General features: G+C 51.8%; 2 protein-coding genes across 2 annotated transcripts; both read left to right on the top strand.

The window, feature by feature from the left end:
• The first annotated feature begins 15446 nt into the window (after window positions 1-15446).
• CHC_T00001618001 (hypothetical protein) lies at window positions 15447-15746 on the top strand. Its single transcript, XM_005712490.1, has one exon. The coding sequence runs from the start codon at window positions 15447-15449 to the stop codon at window positions 15744-15746; it is 300 nt and encodes a 99-aa protein (XP_005712547.1).
• Window positions 15747-20007: 4261 nt separating this feature from the next.
• Window positions 20008-21933, top strand: CHC_T00010307001 (arginine/serine-rich splicing factor, putative). Its single transcript, XM_005712489.1, has one exon. The coding sequence runs from the start codon at window positions 20008-20010 to the stop codon at window positions 21931-21933; it is 1926 nt and encodes a 641-aa protein (XP_005712546.1).
• The last annotated feature ends 1325 nt before the right edge of the window (window positions 21934-23258 follow it).

Here is a 23258-nt window from a genome sequence, read left to right as displayed (position 1 = left end):
GGTGGGTTGGTGCGTGGTAGTGGGGGGTGCTTGGGGTGTACGGGGTGTGTGGGTGCGGTGGGGGTTGGGGGTTATGTGTTGTGGGGTGGTAGGGGTGGGGGGGAGGGTGAGAGTCAAGGTTCAATGGAGACCCATAACCTGTTATCCAAGAACTCTAGCTTCTATTTACTTTTGGTCTACCGGACGGACTCGAGTCTACTTATACTCTTCGCCCTGCAATACGACGGCGGTGAGGACAGTTTGTCCTCCACAGTATGATATGATGTGTGAGAGGTCAACAATCATGAAACAATTTCAAAACAGCAATTGTTATGTGCGAGCCGTATGCGTCGTAGGTTAGTAGGAGTTTTCGACCATTGCAAACTAAATCTCGGACACTGTCAACAAAGCGCTTGCCCCAACATAAGAAATTGTGCATATGTACTCCCCCTTTTTCTTCACGCATACAAACCACAGACTTACGGGGTAAGAGATCAGCTGGCGTTAACGCCACGGACGCTCGAAATTTCGAGCGTCCGTCTTCATTCCTAACCTCACGGAAAGGGAGGCGCTTTCCTCTAAAAAAACAAAGGCAAGGCAGTATTTCCGCTTGCAGATATGGCAGGCATCATGGTCACCCTCTGCAAATTTAGAAAACTCGCAACCTTGATATCTTTTCCACCATCTTTGCGCAAAAACCGTTTAGACCCAAGTCTGGCATTCAAGTCCTTCCCCGGCGTTGCTTCGCATTCATCCAAGTTCCAAACGCGTTTATCGTCTATATTATGTTCTTTTAAAACTTTCTCCAGTGTGGCAAAATGGGTGGCCATAGTGTCACCGTTGCACGCAGCGAAGCGGAGTGCCTCTTGACAGGTTGGTTTCATGAAAGAAAGGCTTCGAGAGTGACGCTCGGTGATGCACTGCAGCCACTTTTTACCAGGCATTCCGTTTTTAAATTGCAAATTTTTTCGGCGCTCAGAACTCATCTTGGTTACTACAATCGCGGTTGCTTCATACAGATGGGCTCTGCTCAGAGACACACCACGATCAGAATAGCGAAAAAGCAGCTGCACGAGCATTTTTTCTTCTGTCTCAAGAAGAGATGGTCGGCGCCCGGATTTCTTCAGAGTGGGTTTAGAGAGATTGAGCACAGCACCGTTGAGAGTAGAGCGAGGGATGAGGTACCGCGAAGAGGCATCGCGGTATGTTGATTGGTTTTCCGTCACCTCCTTGACAGCTTTCGCGAAGCGCTGTTGGCGCCGCTTCAAGACCGTTTGAGGCTTCATGGGAGGAAAATCAGGACTCTGCGTTCGTCGGACCTGTGTTGATGAGAATGGAAATTGAAATGGTGCTGTGCACTAATCGTAAGGGAGGTATCTCTTAAGGTGGTTGCCTTGCGCGCCTGTGCCGCCAAATTTAGGCGTCTCTTGTGTGCAAGTTTGAGTTTTTGCGCAAAATGGCGCGAGTTCAGTAGTTTACATACGGTCTTTGTGGTGTTGGTCAGATTAGTTTTTAATTTAAATGGATATGCTTTGCAGTATAAGTGGTTGCGTGCCGTAAAACTGTCTGATACTACATCGTGTGAAGGCTAAAATCCAAAATGCAGATGTTTTTGGAGCTTTTTTTGTCCCATACATTAGGGTCTTGTCCCAAAGTATGGAGACCCCCCCTTTATTGTGATGGTTTCTGAGCAAATGTAAGGGGGCCGCACATTGTAAAAGGGGCTGGCGCGTCTTCCTGGGGTGATCAGCAGTATACAAGTGGACTCTGTGGCGCGCGTTGCGCGCCGCGAAAGGGTTGATTTCAAAACCTTTAGCAACTGTGCTGTTTTTATCAGCTGCTGTTGACAGCATGTTGACATCAACAGCAGCTGATGAAAACTGCACAGTTGCTCTTTGTCACAATTTATAACTTTTTGGAACTTAATTCAGAGTGTCGGAGTGGAATTGTGGAAATATAGAAATTGCAGTTTATTTGTTTAGCCCTGAATCTGGGAAAAAGGGAAATTATCCGCGCGACGCGCTGGCGGGAAATCCGGCGACATAAATTTCCGAGGGCGGTATCCCGACCGACCCTCCGGGGTAACTTGCTACCCTCTTACAGCGCCTGCGAAAAGTCGCGAGACTCTCCGTCCGAAGTATCCCCGTCCCCCTCACTCTCGCGACTCCTTTCCCCCGCTGCTGCGCTCCACGAGCGCGGCTACTACATGGAACCCTTGATGCAAGGGATGGCTCGGTGGAAGGGCTAGGATCCCATATATCAAGGGATTTCTTGTGTGAAGACCCGTTTTACTAGCGGGAAAAACTATCTAAATTGGATTGACGTAGTCCTGTGGAACTTGCACGCCGCTGAGACCTGATAAGGCGTCTCAAGCGTCGTTGTAGCTCCATGTCAATTTCACCTTCCATCTCACTAATTCGCATTATCGCCTTAATTTTATCTGTAAAGCTAATATCGAGCATCAGATCATCTCGCCCGTCTTCTACATCACTCCTTTCGCCTACAGTATTATCAGAGCCATTGACGGTGTCAACTACGGTCTTCACCATTTCATTATGACGTAGAGCTTCCCATATGTCACTATCGTCGCCATTCAAAATATATTTGATAGACAACTTCTCGCGTTCACCGACAAGACTAGACACCACAGAACTCAAACCCGACGTCTCATCTCTGATTTTCTGCTCCACCAACGAGTCGTCTTGCTCACTTTTTCGGGCTGTCAACTTTGTGCTGAACCAGCAATGCTCAATTATATCAGCAGAAATCTCGCGCCATAGCTTCCGTAGATACTTCATCGCGGTCAACTGGTCAATATTATAAATATTCTCGTCCCCATCTTCTAAAACATCGAGTGCTCTAAAGTACTGAGCGGTCCTGTATCTCCTTTTTATGCAGTTGATAATACCAGCATCCATAGGCTGAAGCTTGGAGGTGGTGTTCGGAGGAAGAAATTCCACGTGCACACAAGAAAGATCTGGTAGCTTTTCCGGTCTTCCATGACCGGAAAAATTGCAGCAGCTGTAGTATAGTGGCGGTCGCCAGCTATGAGCTAGCTCGAGGAAGAGGTAACAACCAATAGGGGGTGTCCCGCGGTAGATCGGGACTGTGGTAGAGCAAAGGGGAAGTACGTCGGCCGACTGTAAAAGCACGACGTACTAGTCGAAGTGCGGACCCGGAATGGGACCAGCACTGGAAGGGGTGGTGTAAGAACACACGAAACAGGGGGGAACCCGAGCCTAAAGACTAGTGTCAGACACGGGCGGAGCGCCGAGTAGCGGAAACTCCTAGAGGGAACGAGCGGGACAGATGTCAATAGTGCCGCCAACGATAGAGGCTTGTCGTAGCCCGCGACTTGACAATCGTCACAATACAGGGAGAGAGAAATAGGTCGTGCGACAGTAATACGCCCACGCTAGAGGCCAGTCTTAGCCCGCGTGGTTGCAACGACAGAGAAATAAGGAAAACAATTGAAACGTCGAGCGACAGTAACACGCCGAGGTTAGAGGCTAGTCTTAACCCGCGTAGTCGCGAAGACGGAGGAATGGAAAACGTAAAGTAAACGCAATAGAAGCCAGGGAAACGTCGCAAGGCAGATGCCGACAATGTCGCCTAAGTCAGAAGCTTGTCTTGACCCGCGGTGTCGGACCGACGAAGGAAATCCGTTTCTAAAAAGATCCTTGACTGTTTACTGTCATTGCCCGGCGGCGTCGCTTAAATAAGCGAGGTCGTGGGGTCTTGGACATTGTCCATCCTACGGTACTACTGTACTCTATGGTGCAATGCACTGTACTATGCCATTACTACTGTGCCTTGTCATATACAACCTCCGGGCTGTACTGTATACAGGACGTCATCGGCCTGTAATGCCCACGTGTAGTTCGTCCGCCTGTAAGGCACACATGTAGTCCATCGGCCTGTAATGCCCACGTGTAGTTGCACGCCTGTAAGGCACCCGCGGCGGCGGGTGCTGTGCAAATTACAAATCTGGGCTGTGATACCACACGGCCCCCCGCCCAAACCGAAGCCGTCCCGGCGCTGCACTTGATTCTGACATCGATCTCCTTCCTCTTTTTTTTGTCGGCGTGACGTTGGGTGCGCTTGCGCCCAAGCCGGATGGCCGATTTCATGCGCAAGGGCTCTGCCGCCGAGGTGGGCAATTTCGTGTGGCTCCGGGGCCACGCGGTACCGCGCGAAGTCTTCGAGCAGCAGGACTTCCGTTGGCGATGTGACAGCGCACCCGAGAACTGGAGATCGGCGAACCGCCTGCCAAGAAATTGGACACCGCAGGCCATGGTCAATCAGCGCTTCGACTACAGCTTCTACGATGACGCTCTGCCGCCCGACTGGCAGTTTGATGTGGCGTTCGCCCGATACGGACGTGAACTGGCATATTGCCGTGCGTTGGCAGCTGCCCGAGCGACGATCGGTTTCTTCGACGATGCGGAGCAGTTCGATCGTCGCTGCTTGTTTGCGAAGCCATCGCTGATCCACTCAACGCATTGGCCCTTCTATAACAACCCCCAGGGCGATCATGTCGACGGTCGTCACAAATATATGCCTGAATCATGGCGTCGGTGGGAACGTTCATCACGACACCGGTTTGGCGTGTTCGCCGCTGTGCAGCATCGAGAGATTTTTGGTCTGCGACCGGAGGTTGTGAGGCAACGATGGCCGCGGGTCCCGAGAGGTTGGGAGAGGTTGGAGGTTCCTCTATGGGTGCCGGTCGGCACGCCACCTGTCGTGACGTATTTGAGAATCGACTTGGCAGTTGCAAGCCTTGACGATTGCCTCGGGAAAATTTTCTACACAGAGTTTGCTTGGCTCGTGGCAACGGAGGCCATCCATGTAGCCCGACAAGGCCGTTTGCCGCGGTTTTCCCCTTCCTTAATTGCGGCAATTCGCAGAGTTGGCGTTGATGCCATTTGTTTTGGTCACGATGACCACATGGTCGAGTTAGAAGCACTCCTTCACGAAATGGAAGTCATCCGATGGGACCGCGTGTGGCGGTGTAACGGAAAGGTTCCGAAGTATAACCATTACGGTACCCCGGTGTATGACTCGGGTGATTATGTCGAGTTCGACGCGCAACGATGGGCAACACTAATGCCCGATGCGATGTACATCCAAGAAGATTTTGACGTACGTCCATGCGAACCAATGCCATCTACAGGCGTGTTGCATACGGGTTTTCTTAACCACTGCGTGCCAAATCCGGTCCTGGCACCATGGGAGTGCGTTCGTCAGGATGCGGGTAGTAACAGCAGACGGAAGAGAAAGAATCACCGGGGTGTGGGACATCACAACAGGACAGCACCGGCGTCGGTTGAAGCACGCGAACTGTCCTCATCGACTCCTCTGGATGGCCATACTGGCACTGTAGAGAGTGGCATTTCACAGATTAGATCACTGCTCGTCGAGCGGGGCTTGCAGCCGAGGATGGCATCTGTCGGTATCGCACTGCCATCATCTGCCAGTGGTGTAGTCGACGTATTTGAAACCCTATTGCGCAGTAGCCCTTTGGGCAGCCTTGTGACAGCCTGTCCCTCATACCCTTCGAGCAGGGAGGAGATCAAAGATCTGGATGCGCCTGTGGATATCGAGATTGATATTGCGCAAGGCATTCCCCCTCTCCAGATTCCCCGCACGACGTACGTGTCTGTTGAACCGGGGCACGCCTTGCCTGAGCCGGTTATCGATCTCACGACTGAATAAATTCTAGACAGCCCCTTTTCTTGACCTTCTCCTATTTTCTCGACTGTTCCATCCGACATTTGCCAAAGCCATTTTTGTAAAAGGCTTTGGGACACCAGGACTTTTTTTGACTAACGTGTCGTAGCCAGAAGATGGCGAAGGTGTTCTGGAACCTGACGGCCCCGTCGGCGGAAATAGCGGACAACGGAGTTGAAAGGCAAATTATGCCCTGGTTCCCAGGTGTCACCCGACTCATCATAACCGGTCCATCGGACTCTGAATCGATCGTTTCGATCATTATACGCGACAATTGCGTCAAATGAGTGCTCTTTTCTTCTGCCGCCTATCGCATATTTCGCCTCAGAGATTTCCGATCTTCGAAGGCGAGAGAAGGGTCTCCGATGTTCTTCAGAAATGTCTTCTGACGGTGTTCTATCACCCTGCTCATCATACGAATTATTCCTAGTCTCATGATGGGCTGATTGACTGCCGCTGGCCGCGGGCAGGTTGGGGGTTCCGTCTTCAGACTCATTGTCGTTTTCGACTTCTCTTGTAATTCTTGCTTGGACTGTTCTTTTTGAAACCCGGTCCCTGGTTACCGTCTCGGTGAGGCCATCACGAATAATAGTGACTGTGTGTGAGGTCGCTCCAATGACCTCAAATGGTCCATCTGCTTTTGGCTGTAGCTTGTTCCTGGAAACCCCTCCACTTTCAGTACGTAGCGGTACTTGTCTCTTCACGAACACTTTGTCCCCAACATCCGCTGGGGATGCTATTTTTCTGACATGCTTGTCGTAATTTTCCTTGTATCGTGTCTGAGCTGCTCTTAGCGTGTCGGAGTCTCCGTCCATGAGACGTTTAAGATGATCCATCAGCCCCATACGTTCGCCTCTAGTTTCTGCCATTGTACCATTCTCGGGAATGTTTTCCAAGGCCACGGGCCCTGGAGGTCGTGACAACACAAGTTCGAATGGTGTACATCCCGTGCTGCGATGTACTTGCGTGTTATACGCGTACGTCAGAGGACCACAGTATTCATACAATTTCTTTTGATGTTCCAAGACGTAGTGGCGTATGCCTGATAATATGGTTCGGTTGAACCGTTCCACTTGACCATTGGTCTGAGGGTGATACGCAGTGGCAAAGAGATGGCGAACCCACATGATTTGACAAATCTTTTGGAAGAACTTCGACGCCAATTGACCACCGTTATCGGATAGAAGATAGGCAGGTGGTCCATACGGATAAATCCATTCTCGACGAAGGCTCTTACCACTGTCATTGATGTCATGCTTTTCAGCGGTATCGCTCTTGTCATCTTCGAGAACCGATCTGAGATGACCAAAAGGTATTGGTTCCCTCTTGTCGATCGGGGTAGAGGTCCCAAAATGTCGATGTCGACGAACTCTTGCGGCCTTCTCGCGGGGAAGAGTTTCAAAAATGTAGAGTGCTTGCGCAATTGTACTCTTTCGCGGGCGCATGAGTCACATTGTCTCACACAAGCGTGACATTCCAATGCCATGGAAGGCCAGTAGAACGTGCGTCGCATTATATAGAACATCTTTGTACCTCCAGGATGACCTGATGTTCTTGTATAGTGGCATAGGTAAAGAATCTTTTGCCTTAACATGGTCGGTACGACAATTTGTCTGCAGTCGTCGAGAGGGGCAACGCGGACCAGGAGACCGCAGTCGTCGACGCCGAAGCGACTTGTTTCCTCATTGTCGACTTTCTCTTTCAACATTTGACAGTATCTGCTGTTAGCTTGAGAGATCACCAGCTCTTCGATTCGGACCGGAGATAGATCTGTGTTCTCAGCGTTCACGACGCAGATCCCCTCGTCATTGAAATCTAACGTGATTGCATCGCGCCTGAGCTCGATCTCGACATCTTCGTCATCTTGATCGTCATCCATCCAAACGCTGTTCTCTTGAACCCAGAAACAAGGAATGTCTCAGTCAGGTTCGACAGCACACCCGCCAAATGTCGGCAGCCTTGACACAGCGTCTGCAATGCAATTCACAGCCCCTTTGCGGTACTTGATTGTGAAATCGAACTCCAATAGGCGGAGACGCCATCGAGCAAGCCTACCACTGGCGTCTGTTAGACTCATCATCCAATTTAAGGATTGATGGTCTGTGTAGAGCTCGAAGTGCTTCCGCTCGAGATATGGTCTCAAAATCTGTACTGCCCAAATTATGGCGAGGCATTCCTTTTCGCCGACGCTGTAATTCTTTTTCGCTGGGTTCAGGGAACGACTCCAAAATCCCACCGGATGGCGCGTTCCGTCTGGATATGTCTCAAACAGGGCGCAGCCCACCTGTCGCTCGCAAGCATCCGTGTCGACCGAGATTGGAAGGTTTGAGCGCAGTAGCTTGAGAATGGGAGGACTTATAAGCGCGGTCTTCAGTAAACCAAAAGCCTTGGACTGTTCAACCGAGAATTTCTCTAATTGGAAAGGCTTCCCCTTTGCTAAAAGTGCATTAAGGGGTGCCGCAGTTCTTGCGAAGTTCGGCACGAACCTTCGGTAAACATTGCACATGCCAAGGAAAGAGCGTAGCTCAGTTTGCGTCGTCGGCTCTTGTGCCTTCTTGATGGCATCGGTGTTCTTCTCGGCAACGGCCAAAAGTCCAGGGCGGATGACATGGCCAAGATAGTCGACCGATTCAGCAATGAAATTACACTTTTCAAGCTTCAGAGAAAGCCCTGCGTCCTGGAGGACTTTCAAAACCTGTTGAACGTGAGTTGAGTGCTCTTCAATGGAATTCGAGAAAATGACGATGTCATCAAGGTACACGAGGCAACTCTTCCATCTATATCCTGATAGTAGTATATCGAGTGTTCTCTAGAAGGTGGCTGGAGCAATACACAAGCCAAAGGGCATTCTCCGGAACTGGTAACAACCTTCATGGCATGCAAACGTTCGTCTTCTCTCTATCGGCTTCCGCCACGGGGATCTGCCAATAACCACTGTTGCAATCGAGGGTTGTGAAGCATTTAGCGTTCCCCAGCGAGTCCAAGCAGTCTTCCATCCTTGGAAATGGATATGAATCCTTCACAGTGATGGCATTTAGCCTTCTGTAGTCAACGCAGAACCTAAGAGATCCATTTGATTTGGGCACAAGCACCACCGTGCTAGCCCACTCACTTTGAGCGAGCTCGATGACATCCTTGTCCAGCATCTCCTTTACGGATTCTTTCAAGAGTTTCCTGGCCCCAGGACCTGCTCGATATGACTGGGAGAAAACCGGTTTGGCCCCCGGTACTAACGGTATCCTGTGTTCTGTTATGTCCACGGAGCCCAGTTGACCTTGCCACATTTTGGCGAATGGACGGAGGAGCTTTCGCACCTTGCGTCGATTGTCGTCCGACAGATGATCGAGTTCTAAGTCATCAACATCTGTCGACTTCGACTTCTTGTCTCCATGACTAGATTTTTCCGGCGGTACAAGCGACAGGAGGCCAGGCCCTGCCCCCTCTTCATCTCGTGATATTTCTCTGGTTGGCAGACCAAAGTCGACCGACAGAATTTGGTTGGGTGCTGTCACAGCAATTCCAATCCGCTCTCGTTTTTGAAGTTTGGTCGTTGACCGTGAGAAGTTCGCAACGCGGACTAAGAATGGGACATGAGGACGGATGTCAGCGACCCCATTGGACAGGCTGACTTGCTTTCTTAGATACACTTCCGGTCTTGTCTGTAGGACTACAGTGCCAGAGGCTAGGCAGCTGACTTGAACAGCCATTTCCGTGCCTGCCGGAATTTCGACGGCCTTGGTAACTCTAAGAAATAGGTCTCCGTCTCGTTTGGTACTCACTTCGGGTCATTCTCCTGTCGCACGGCTGATGGGGGTCATCGCAGGTCTCCTTTGAATGGGTACTTCATCTCCGGAGCATAGCTCGACTGACTGCCTTCGGATGTGAACGGCGGAAACATGATCGTCCAGAAACGTACATCCCAAAATGGCGTCCGCGCCTAATTGTCTCACGACGATGAATTGCTGTCTCGTGTGATAGCTGCCGAGCGCCACGGCAAGATGGATTATTCCCAGTGTTTCAAGCCGGTGATTCGAGGCGCTTGATAATGAGACCAGCTCTTTTGAATTGTCAATTTGACTTTGTGCTTCCAATGATAGCATGTCCAGCCGAATCAGGTTTGGACCTGCCCCTGTGTCTAGGACGGTAAGCGCACTTCCCAATGAATTCTTCGAGAGCCCAATGAGGGCAGCGAACTTGTAATTGTACGTGGACAAGGCGCATATGGGAGTTCTCTGATATTGATCAAGTCGAATCCATCGGGGTAGACCATATGGTCGTTCAAGAATTTCTTTTGGTTGCACCCAGGCGTCTTGATTGTCGTCCGACGTACTGGGTGATTCTGTTCTCCTTGTAGTATTCCACGGTGGGGCCTTGGCCTTGGGATGGACACCCGCAGTAAGGCCTCTTCCTAGTTTTTCGTCTGCCGATTTTGGCTCCGTCGAACGACTGGCACCTCATAAGGCGTGTTCGACCGTGGCTGAAAAACTGGTAAGAGTCCGGCTTGGAAGCCGTGGGCTGTGCCTTCGGCATAGGCGAGCCCTGGGGTTTGATCCCGGTTATGGAGCCAGTCTCGTGGGCCTTGGGTGAGAGCGTAATAATTTTCTCTCACCATGGCGAAGTAGTGAGAATCATGGGCTCTGTCGCTATACGGATCCGTATAGCGATGTCGACATCGAGGGCGTCGATGACCTTGTTCATAGCAGTCGAAGCAGACATCATCGGGTCGATTTGCGGACGGCTCACCATATCTTCTCCATCCTTGTCTATCTGAGGGACCCATGGGGACCTTCGATCGGCTCATTGGCGCTGTGCCAGTAGGAGGGCGGGCCCTTGATGGCGGAGCCGTCATACGGTTGCCGTCGCGGCGTATGTATGAGGGGATTTCCTGAGTGCCACTGTGATCCGAGTGTCGCACGACGTGGACTTCGTTGTCGTGAACTTCGTCTAGGGCAGACTTGTAGGTGGCTTCGGAAGAGCCATTAGTGGCATCGCCTTTGTTAAGATCGCTGTCATGCTTCCAGTGAACAACAGAGTCTGGATTTAAAATCTCTGTGATCTCCGAAGACGCCATGCTGGTGTTCAAAGGGGCCTTCGTGCCGACAGCATTGATTGCATCGCTGCGGGGAAGCCTTTCCGCTGCCTGACGGAATATGCTGCCGTCATCGTCTCGATGCTCCCGGACAGCTAGCACCCGTCCTTGGGACGTCTTGCGGCCATTCAACCCGCCGACTCGGTAGTCTAGGAGAGCACGATGTGCCGAGCCTTGGGCCTATGCCTGATCGACGAAGTCTTGAAATGCGTTAGGGCCGCTGTAATCTCTTCGCGTGTGCCTGAGTAACGGCTTTATATCTGGCTTCAGGCCGCGCAGGAATTTCGTGATGAGATCTTGCTGGGAGAATACCCCAGATATGGCACGAGTGGCCTTCTTCAGTCTTCTACCGTAGACCTCCTCATCTTCTTGATGTCCTTGACGACAGTCTTCCAAAGCCGTTAAGGCATCCTCGATATACGCATCCTTGGCGTAAGTGCGTCATAGAAATTGTACTGCCTCCGGCCAAGTGGCGAAACCGCCTAGTCCGTCTCCTGCGATATCGAATTGGGCGTTGTACGCTTTCAGGGCGTCGCCGTTCAAGAATTTGGGACAAAGAAGGAGGGCTGCTCCTTCCTTAAGCCATTTCCATCCAGTTCCTGCTGAAAAGTTCTGAGGAACTGGAGAATGGCTATCGGCTTCTCGCCCGAAAATGCCACCGGCAACATGGTGTGGGCGAGACGCCTTGAATAGAGCCCTGTCTCCTTTGAGACTTCCAATCCACGGGATGGATCGGTATTTAGCAGTCGATAAAGACGATAAGATAACACATTTGTAAAGCGAGGGTCGCTCGGTTGAAGCTCTTTCAGGCCCGCCATCTTCGGCCCTCTTCGAGGTCGTCCGGATCGGACCACAAAACGAACTCCATCGGCATCGTCGTCATCCAGACTCTTGATCTTCTGCTGAAGGCGTCTCTTGTACGTCGCACGGCGGCTTGCTGAGTCACGAACTCCTGTAGTGATTTCCAGGGATGATACGGATCCATCGCTGTCATCTTGATCTGGGTACGAAGAACCTCTCTGTTGATGAGATCGTTGTACAGGGGGTTCATATGGATCCCTTCTAGGATCAATTGATCGTTTGGAAAAATCCAGTTTGTCTTGTAAAACCTTGATTTGTCTTTCTGACGCTTGCACACGGGCTACCAGTGCCTCGTGGTTCTGCAAAGACACTGTGTCATCGTAGATGCCATATGCTTGGGCTGTAATTCGTGTCTCAGTCTCTTGACGAATAGCCGGAATGGTAATTTGTAGCTTCGAGTCGATCTGTTCAGAAATGAACTCTTTTATCTGCTGCCAAAAGTCCTCTGACGAACCAGTACTTTTTGCGAGGTCGGTCTCATCTTGTGGCCCATCTGGCGGAGATGTAGGGGCCGTGATTTGGGCTGAAGCTCCTGCGCTTGCTCCAATGCCAAGTTTGTTCGGTGATTCCTTGGTCTCTGCGACCATTGGAGCTGTAAAAGCAGGTTGTTGCCGTATCGGCGAAGTGTCCTGAGCTCTTAAGGAGTCCATCGAGCGGGAATTGGCAACACGGCGGCGTGCCAAATCCATTCTCCTCTTGTTTGACGGATCCATGTCTTCTTGTCAGAGAAAGTAATTGTAGTTAGTTAACAGCATCTTCTAGGTCAGGAGACCACTGTAGTATAGTGGCGGTCGCCAGCTATGAGCTAGCTCGAGGAAGAGGTAACAACCAATAGGGGGTGTCCCGCGGTAGATCGGGACTGTGGTAGAGCAAAGGGGAAGTACGTCGGCCGACTGTAAAAGCACGACGTACTGGTCGAAGTGCGGACCCGGAATGGGACCAGCACTGGAAGGGGTGGTGTAAGAACACACGAAACAGGGGGGAACCCGAGCCTAAAGACTAGTGTCAGACACGGGCGGAGCGCCGAGTAGCGGAAACTCCTAGAGGGAACGAGCGGGACAGATGTCAATAGTGCCGCCAACGATAGAGGCTTGTCGTAGCCCGCGACTTGACAATCGTCACAATACAGGGAGAGAGAAATAGGTCGTGCGACAGTAATACGCCCACGCTAGAGGCCAGTCTTAGCCCGCGTGGTTGCAACGACAGAGAAATAAGGAAAACAATTGAAACGTCGAGCGACAGTAACACGCCGAGGTTAGAGGTCTGGGATAACTCCTCTCCGCCCTGGGTTGGGTGAGAGGCGGAGGCTCTAGCGAGGGAGCACGCGGCGCGGACGCGACGCGCTAATTGAACCGATCGGACGAGCTCGCCAAAAGGGAGTGGCTCACTGGCCGGTTACGCGCAGTCGCCCCGTGGTGCGTGAACGGGAGCGACCGGTAACGGGTTAGAAGCCAGCGCGCGCGACAGACAACCGAAAACGGACGTACGTAGGCGCGAAAGGGACGGGGGCGAGCTTGCCCCAGTTTACCGGTAGGGACGGGTGTCAGGTCTTAACCCCTCAGAGGGACGCCTCGGACACCTGTCCCAGTACAGTAGTACAGTACCTGCCGCCTAGTGCGGGCCAGGTACTGTACACAATTAAAAAGCTAGCGCCATAATTACTACTACCGCGCGGACGCTGCTACTACACGTGTGCACTACTATACACGCGTGTTACTTACAGACTACCGCACGGACGACACGTGTGCTAACGCGCTCACGTAACACGCGTAGACTACCGCTCGGACGACAGGTGCACTACTGTACACGTACGCCAGATTACGACTGCTCGGCATGCGCGTGCGCTCGCTACACGTGGGCACAGCTGCCCACGTGTATACCGTATACGGCCGTTCGATGACCTCCGCGCGCTCGCGCCGGTCATTATACTACAAGAGGCTAGTTCTAACCCGCGTAGTCGCGAAGACGGAGGAATGGAAAACGTAAAGTAAACGCAATAGAAGCCAGGGAAACGTCGCAAGACAGATGCCGACAATGTCGCCTAAGTCAGAGGCTTGTCTTGACCCGCGGTGTCGGACCGACGAAGGAAATCCGTTTCTAAAAAGATCCTTGACTGTTTACTGTCATTGCCCGGCGGCGTCGCTTAAATAAGCGAGGTCGTGGGGTCTTGGACATTGTCCATCCTACGGTACTACTGTACTCTATGGTGCAATGCACTGTACTATGCCATTACTACTGTGCCTTGTCATATACAACCTCCGGGCTGTACTGTATACAGGACGTCATCGGCCTGTAATGCCCACGTGTAGTTCGTCCGTCTGTAAGGCACACATGTAGTCCATCGGCCTGTAATGCCCACGTGTAGTTTCGCGCCTGTAAGGCACCCGCGGCGGCGGGTGCTGTGCAAATTACAAATCTGGGCTGTGATACCACAGCAGCAACACTTTTCTCCCTTTTGTCCTATTTATGTAAGAATCAAACGGAAGCAGCCGCTTAAAAAACAAATCCATCGTCATCCACGCCTTCTTATTATGGGCATAATCCAATCCGAGCTGCTCTCCTGTCTTCTTCTGAAAGCAACGGGGACGCCCAGCTGAACCAATAAAAAACAAAGGGAACTTCTCTGTCTCGGAACTGTTTGCACACACGAGAAGTGTTAGGGGCTTCTTTTGCTTTTTTCTGCCTGCAACTGGACTTGCACATATTGTGCGATCAGGCGCCATGGCATAATTACACCCCGTCTCATCGGCATTCCATATGTCGTCCGGGTCGTATCTTCTACATATATGTTGTAATCTCGGTAGGCAGTCCGTGACTGCCTGGTCGTCAGCATCGGCAGCCTCTCCATGCATTTTCGGGACTTGATGCCACGTCGTTTCTGAAAATTCCAAAGCCAGCCCGACGTAAACTGTAGATTAATTTTCCTGTCTATTGGTAAAAGCACGTTAACATCCGCGAGAAGCCGTCTACCCTTCTCCCTTATCATACTTCCCGAGACACACCGACCACGCTAGTTTTGATCCAATATCCATGCAGCCAAACGTTTTTCAAGCTCTGGTTGAGCTTGTTTGTCTGTGCGCTTGCCTTCGTTGTTAGGGAGTTCCAGAGATTTGCAGCGGGATATGCGAGAAAGGACCGATTTGGACGGGTAAAAGGAAAGTCTGAGTTCTTTCTTAGCCCAGCTCGAGATATCGGCTAGGAGGAATAATTCTCCTCTCTCACGCCGTTTCGCAATTTCTTTGTGAACTTGGTGCTTCTGTTTGTTACTGAGGGCGTGTCGCGCCATTGTGTGTGAAGGAGTTAGAATGAACGCCAAGACGAGAGACAGGGGATACGAATGCCAAAGTCTTGTTTAAGAAGCCAAGGCAATACAAAGTTGAAGGCAAAAACGGTAACTTTTTGTTACCGACATGGACATTACCTTCAACACTTTTTTTTACAGTTGCTTGTCAAAAATGGAATATTAGAATTCGCATATTTTTATGAGGGGTCACATGATGCGCTGGGAGTGAATACTTGCTTCTATCAAGGTGGTAAGAAACGCGCCGTAATGTTCCAGAAATGAGGTTCGCCGTCCCGTGGACCACCGCCCGTTTCATTTATCAAGGAATTGCTTGTAGGGAGGTCCCTTATATCAAGGGTTCACTGTACTACTAACCTCATCGTTCCCGTTCTACCACAGGAATACAATAACTTTCTCCACAGAATCGTGTCAACCGTGTATCAAATAGAGAGCATTCTGCAAAAGAGCAAGCTACAGTACCTTTATATTGCAAAGAAGCTTGGTATGTCTGTAAGCAAAGCTGTTGTTCCTTCGGAGCTCATTCAGTTTCTACAATTTTGCTCCCCTCCCCTACGACCTAACTTTCCTTTTTGTATTCTAAAGAAGTTCATTTCTCCCTTTCCCTGGCCTCTCCTTTTTATGCTGTTGGGAGTACATCGAAAACATGTACGTCAAACATGGTGCTGCATACCAAAGAGACCTGGACCAAACATAGATGATTTGTCCGTCGGTTTCCACACATTTGCCATACCGTCGAAACCCAGAGAACTGTGCGCCGTTGGAGCGGGTGTGCATGCCCCGTAACCCAGCAACTCGTATCCCTTCTTTGAGTGTTCATGCTTTGCTTCCATGTTCACCAACTTCAGTTCCAGCTCCGCATTGCTCATGTAATTGTGCTCTCCTTGAGATCCCCGCCGAATTGCACCCAACTCCTTATCACCACCAGTTGGTCTCTGTGAAGAAGACGAGGCACGTTCTACATTGTTCGAAAGCAATTGCCCACACTGCGCGTTTCCCTCTTGTTCTTGTTGTTGCCGAAAGAGTGATCTTTCAACTTGAATGTGCTGTTTGCGCATTTTTTCCATTCGTTGCATTTCATTCTCTAAGTCACCGCAATTATCTTGCACCTCCCACGGGTTCCAGTTTGTCCGCCGTAGCGATCCAGGCCCAGATTCCGCTTGTGGAAATACATACGACGTGAACGAAAGAGGTGTCGAAGTAGACGGGGCAACCCGGGATCCATTTTGCATCTTCTCCTCTTCAGCTTGAAGTGCCCTTAAGTCTTGCGAAATATCGCTGCGTCGCTCGGGAATCCCTGGTTTGGAGCTCGTCGCTCTCGATTGTAACTGAGAAGTAGGAGTGCGGCTGTAGTCAAACAGACGCCTATAGTCTAGCAATTCATTTGTTGCAGCCGTTACACTCTGCCTTTCACCGGGAGCAACGTTATTCTTCCACGCCATGCTCCATGCTTCTTGTGCTTCCATCGCTTTTGATGAATAAAGACGCCCTGTGTCTAGTGCAATCATGCCTGAATACATGTTGCTTGGTCCTCCAACAGACTTCGACAGACCCTTTTTCTCTTGGTCATACCACGCGGGTGCCGATAATTGATCTCCAGGCGGCGTTCTGTCGTCCAGCTGAAAGTCTGATGACATCATCTGACATCTCACATGAGAAGTGGCGCGATGGTGCACTGGATCCGGTCGCATGGACGGAGCAGAGTCTGCCCGGAAACCATTGAGAAGCTGTTTCTGATGATCGTAAAGACTCGCGTTGATTTGTTGAGAGATACCTGACTCTCGAGATACGTAGCTCCACGGGTTTCCTACATGAGTGGGCAGAGCACAAGTCTCATGTGAATTTCTGGAGTTTTGTGACCCCAGGCGTTCCTGGTGATGCAATGACAGCTTCTTGGCTGCTATGCCCACAGAATCAGATGAAAATCCCCATTTTAAAGCCGCCTGATGTTGAAGTCCTGCTGAAAGGGAGGTTTCCGGTCCGTTCCTGGTCAGTTTCGACCCTGCGAGCCGGCCTATGCCTTCTTTTCTAGTGGAATGAAACGCTTCGCCCATTATCCTTTGCGACAAATTGAGAGATACTGAACGAGGAGATGAATCCGATGAATCTGTCAGAATCTCCGAACGATGTTCTAGGCTCCTCAATAACTCGTCCTGGGGGGAAGGATGATTGTACTTGCAACTCTTTCCATACGGGCAAGTCCCTTTTTGCACAAAGTCAAAGCAATCTCTTCTGTTTAAGGCGTTGACAAGACTCTCATCGCGAAATGGGTGGTTGAACTTGCATCTTGAGCCGTAGTTGCATTTCCCTGTTTTCAAGTAGTACTGACAGTCAGCTGCTCCGTTCCGAACTGGATACAAGGTCTCACTGTTTCGACTCTTCGAGTGACTTCCTGCAGCAGGAGCACAAGTCTTTTCTGAGATGTACTTGGAGGAGTTAGACGGATTGCCTTCATATCGAAGGCCAACGCTCAATGGTTCAGGATTCCGAAACGTTTCAGAAGGTAGAATGTGGTCGTACTTGCATTGCTCGCCATAATGGCAACGTCCACGCCGGTAGAGTTGACAGTCTGTCCGCATTTTTACAGATTTGTCCATAGACATCAACCCCAAGGCTGTCTTTGGATGTTGCGGATGGATAGTAGATGCGCTGCTTGAAAGGGCGATACCCTTTTGTCTTCCCACATGAAAGACACCGAAATTGTCGGTGGGATTCCAGGTTGCCGTCCTTGAAGTCATGAAAAGAGTAGGAAATGCTCAGGCCTGTCAGCCTTATAAGGTCTCTAGCACAAGAACCCTAATCAGGGGTAGATGTTTCGTAGTCCTTAAGAGAATCTTTGACTTGCCAAGGTCTGTCAAAACGAAAGGAAGAAGCTCTTGAAGTAATATCCGTTTGCCTTCCTACACATATATGGTGTGCGTGTACGAAATTCTTATGTTGTTAGGTTTGTAGTCCCGAACAAGAGCAATCTGAAAAGGCAGTTATTCCGACAAACGGTTGAGGCGTACCCAACAAGATGGCGGACTTAGGCAGGACACGGAATTATGGGCCCGGATGTTGAAAGTAGGGTGCCTTTGCAGAATGGAATTTTCAGATATACCACTCTGGCCCTAGAAGACCCGCCCTGTGCCTGCGATGAAAAGACGGGCCGAAAGTCAACGAAAGAACCCTCGAACGAGCAAGTTGGTCGCTGCTGGGCAGTTTCGGGCCGAGAAATAGATAGGAGAAGGTGAACCGCGCGCAATATGGTAGTGGTTTCTGTTCAGACGACAACGAATGGGACGGGGTGCGAGAGCAATGGAAGTAGATGAGTGTGTTTGTTTACACTGTGTGGAGATGCTCTAGCGAGTCAAAAAACAAAAGGCAAAGTGTGTGTTGACTATGTTGGTATCGTGTTTATAAGTGAGAGGGGAATCAGCATGCGATATTGAGGACATCATGATTTATTCTCTCAACAGACGAAGGGAGAATTTGGGCGGGGGTTGAATGTGGGTGGGATTATGCATTTACCTGGATTCGTCTTCGGGATATATCAAACAAGGTCATTTAACATGTGAGCGAGATAATATCACGGATGGTGAGTTGTTCAATGTTAGTGGCATTTAAGTTTTTGCATACGGTTGAGTCTACGGGAGTTGTCATCTTTCAGCCTCACTGAATGATGTGCCTAGACAGAGTTAAATATTTCATTTCAAGAATTGAAGTTTGAGGCTGCAGGATAGCATCTACTGCGGAAACTGGGAGGGATTTCTCTCCCATGCGATAGAGACTGGCAAAGAAAAAAAACAGTGTTGGGGAAGACAGCTGACTGATGGGAGCAGACGGGGTTGGTATGGTGGAGGTGTATTTCAATTGCGACACAAGAACTTAAGAAAAGAGGCAGGGAAATTGAAATGAGAGGGATTGAAATGTGATTGCGGAGACTAGGGTTGCTTGCAATGTTATGTTTAATGACGGACTGTGCCCATGTTTAAAAAAGACGGCCGGTTTGCACGTGCCATGGCCCTAGTTATAAAGTTGAGGATATTGATGAAGATGAGATAAAATTTTGAGACAAGTAGACTGGAAGTGGTTTTGAAAACGTCATTTTTCAACTGTATGTATGAAGAAGCGTGTATTTTTGCGCTGTATCCCGAGGTAGAGAGGAGATAGAGTATTACAAACAGAAGAGCTGATGAGGAGGGAAATCAATGATAAGAGGTACTATCGGTAGGTAGGAGAAGATGAGGCAGAAAGTGAGGCATTGTAAAGTCACGTAAATTGCAGCCTTCCACGCCTGAATTTATCTTGTTCATGGATGGCCTTTTGTCTGCTATGTTTGCAAACGCGCTCATTTCATTAGAATTTTAAATTCCCACAAGGCGCAGTTACACACCTCAGCGAGTATGAATGTTACGCATGTGTTCTGATCGGGACGGTGCGTTCAGGGCAGGGAAGCGTCTGCATCTGAATGGCGATATATTTATTAGTGGAATAGTGATATCAATTTACAGGTGAGTGGGGCGGTGCCTGGGAATGGGAATGAAAGAAGACGCGGAGTGCGAGAGTGGGGTGTAATCAACCAGCGAGGATGTGATAAGTCGTTAACGGGTAAAAAACGTGAAGTGTAAAAAACGTGAAGCGGGGCAAGTGCGCGAAGGATGGAAGAGTGGGGGGGAGGCGATGCGGTGCGGCTAGCGCGCAGTTAGTGGGCAAAACGGGAGCAATCCTGTTACCCTTGGTACTCTCAGGCTTGCAGACATGGCTGTGCGATCCGGACGTACTGAATTAAAAACCTCGCAGATCCAGATGCCACAGCATGACATTGCGGTCGGAATTATCCTTTTTTTTATCGCACACTCTACTAAGTCGCTCCCACACCGCGCCAGAACATTTCCCTTTCAGTCAAATTGCCCATGGTACACTACTTATCCACACATCTCCTGCGCCTCCCTGTTCGCCTTTCCCCCACTCGCGCCACGCACGCGCCCCCCGTCCACCGCCCCCATCATAGGCACCTCCGGCTCCTCTTCTCCCACCCAAGCCTACTCTTTCCCCCGCCCTCCCGATGGACTCCGCCGCGCCCGCCGCGCCGGGCGCCGCGGCTCCCCCCGCGCCCGAGTCGCGCGCCATCTTCGTCGGCAACTTCGAGTACGACTGCAAGACCTCCGACCTGGAGCACATCTTCTCGCCGTACGGCCCCGTGGCCCGCGTGGACCTCAAGCGGGGCTTCGCCTTCGTCTTCATGCAAGACGAATCGCACGGCGCGCAAGCCATTCGCGCCTTGGACGGGTCCGCGCTGGACAGCACTCGCCGCCGCCCGCTCAAAGTCGAGTGGGCCCGCGGCGACGGCGCCATCAAGCGCCGCGAGGACGAGCGCCGCCGCCGCTCCTCGGAGCCCAGCGAGACCCTCTTCGTCGTCAACTTTGACCCCGAGAGAACCACGCGCCAGGCGCTTGAGGACAAGTTCGCCCCCTTCGGACCCATCGTCCGCCTCGACCTGCAGCAGCGCTTCGCCTTCGTCCAATTCGAAACCATCGACCACGCCACCGCCGCTCTGCGTGCGTTGAACGGCGCCCCGCTCGAGAACCGCTCCCTCATCGTTGAGTACACCATCCGCGCCCCGTCGTCTGCACCGCGGTCGCGCCGCTGGGAACGCAACCCGTACCCCCATGACCCGTATCCACGTTCATCGTATCCCTACTCGTCTTACCCGCGCCATCCCTCGCCCCGTGGCGGGCCGTACCATCGCTCGTATCGCACGGAGCGCCCCTGGCCCCCACCATACGCTCGCGACCGCTCGCACAGCCCGCGGCGGAGAGACAGCGAAGCCCGCTACCACCCCAGACACTCGGACCCCTGGGCCCGTGACGCCCGGAGGGAGCCAGATCGTCGGAGGACCCGCAGCCGCAGTCGCGACCGGCCTCGACATAGGAGTCGCAGCCCCGTGAGAAACCACAGTGAAAACGGCCTTCCCCCGCAAGACTCTGCGCGTCGTCCTACCTCCTCCAGTCCTTTGTCAAACCGCAAGAGGGACCGGAGCCGTAGTGGAACTCCTGCCGAACAGGATGCTCGCGCTGACCGCAATGAAGGCGATACCAAGATGCGCCATCGTTCCAGAAGCCGCTCCCCGCCACGGCGTCGCCGTTACAGTAGGAGTCGCAGCAAAAGCCCTTCATACAAGCGCACTCGTACTGGCAGCAGAAACAGGAGCACGAGTGCCTCACGGAATAGACACCGCAGACCAAGTCACACCCCTTCGCCTCAAATGATTCCTAGACGGAGTCGCAGCCGGAGCCCTGCGACACGTCGCAGTCCCATTCGTGGCCGAAGCCGTAGTCTAAGCCCGATGCCTTCCCGCAGTCGCGGCCGTAACAGCAGCCTGCTCAGCTGTGGACCAGCAAAAGCTCGAGGCCGTAGTGTTACCCCGCCCCGTCGACACAGCCGAAGCAGAGACGCGATCCGAGGCCGGAGTCGTAGTCGAAGCCGCAGTCGCAGTCGCAGTCGAAAGCGAAGCCCGAGCCCACGGAAAAGTCCCAGACAGAGCCCAAGACGAAACACGAGCCTGAAGCGGAGCCACCGTGACAGCCGTAGTCGCAGCAGAAGCGCAAGTCGGGGCAGAAGCCGGGACAGAAGTTTAGAAAAAAGCCGCGACTGGCGTCGAGACAGGAGCGGGAGCAGGGGCCGGAATAGCAGCCGCGATGGGAGTGCTGACCGAAGCCGCCGCAGGAGTCAAGATCGAAGCCAGGAGAGACGTGGGAGCGAGACTTCCCCTCGCGATGTCTCGCCCTCTGTTGGTGCAAATAGGCAACAAAGCAGTTCTGGAAATGATGGCGAAGCTGGCAGCACCAACCGCCAAGACTCGGCGCGCCACGGCCATGCAGTAACTCATGGCGATGGTAGCAAGGATCGTACTGCGCTTGACCGGGATAGGTCGACATCTCCGAGGAAGCCGACGCCCCCATACAAATATGAAAAGCCCATCGACGTGTAACCAATGCCTCCAAAGCAGAGGGCCCATCTGATTCAGCACCCTATCCAGGCCGGGCTTCTCAGATTTTCACCTTCTAGGCAATCATCGTGCCATTCCGTCGCCTGACGTGTATGTGGCACTGAAGGATTTGCCACAAGCAACATCGCAAACTCTTAATTGCCTAGCTGAAAGCCGAGAGAGACATGACCGGCAGCAGCCTCTAACATCCAAGGGCGATTTCGGTGAGTCTCGCACCATGCGCGTATTGCGGCGACGCTTTCCTCACCCAACGCGTATCTTATTACCCCGTGCATGCGTATCTAGTCCTTGAATGCGTTCTGGATCTTTCTGCGCAGGCAGACCCGATCAACACGCTGTCATGAGTATCATCCGCCCGTTCCGTCAATCATCTGCTCAAAATAGAATGCCTCTTCTTTCGTGTTCATCCGGATTCTCGCCTCCATCGCCGAAACAACGCCACAATCCACCGTCCAGGTTCTTCCGTCGCGCATTCGCAGCCGTTCGCCTCCCATCACCGACATCGCCTAGCCATCGACCCCATCGACCGTCGTCATGTTCATCGGATTTTCCGTTCCTGTCACTCCAGCCGAAACCAGTCATCTACTCACCGATTCACCGTATCTCCACGGCCCGGCCAACCGCTTCACTTCGACGATTAGTTCCTTTTCAGCTCACCGCCAGGAGCATGTCGCTCATACCATGCTTCACACACGCCAGCCTTTGACGCGATGCCGCCTTCACTAGTTACTCTCTGCTGCTCACGCCCCGTCCATCTTTCGCCTTTCAGTCAGATTTCGTTTTCCAGCGCATCCAGTAGTCCCTTACAGCCCGCCAAATGCGCGTGCGATTGCTTCGAAAACATATTTTGACATCGTCATGCGTGTCTCAGTGCGATCGGGTAACCAGTTTGTCGACATGCGCATCGCGATTAGATAGACGGTACCGCCCTGTTGCAACGTCCCTATCATTCCGTTTGGCGGGTCGCGTGATTGCTCGAATTCCATCTGCAGCCCAGTGTCCCCAGCACATCGCCACTCAGTTCGCTGAATGCGCCAATGCCAATCCCCGTTTCAGTGAGACCAACTATGCTCTGCTTGCAGCGATTGCTCATCCTCAGAGTTTAATACAGAGTACAGTACGAAGATGACTGAAGTGCAAGATGCTACAATATTAGTATGAGTGTGTAGCCAGTGGGTGGGTTATGGAGACCTCTCTGTTAAGAGTATAACTACAACGGCAACTGATATCAGATCTGGCGGCATCTCCATTTCCTTCTGCCGTCCTCCTTTCCGCACTCTGAGGTCTTTTCGGAAGAGCCTTCAGCG

This window comes from Chondrus crispus, genomic scaffold (genome assembly GCF_000350225.1).
Source record: "Chondrus crispus Stackhouse genomic scaffold, scaffold_105, whole genome shotgun sequence".
Taxonomy (NCBI): domain Eukaryota; phylum Rhodophyta; class Florideophyceae; order Gigartinales; family Gigartinaceae; genus Chondrus; species Chondrus crispus.
Note: the sequence above shows the minus strand (reverse complement) of the source record. Positions and strands in the feature narration are given on the sequence as shown.

Bases quoted from the DNA above. Each gene is read 5' to 3' on its own strand.
- CHC_T00001618001 (XM_005712490.1), top strand. From the start codon at position 15,447: ATGTCTGTAAGCAAAGCTGTTGTTCCTTCGGAGCTCATTCAGTTTCTA.
- CHC_T00010307001 (XM_005712489.1), top strand. From the start codon at position 20,008: ATGGACTCCGCCGCGCCCGCCGCGCCGGGCGCCGCGGCTCCCCCCGCG.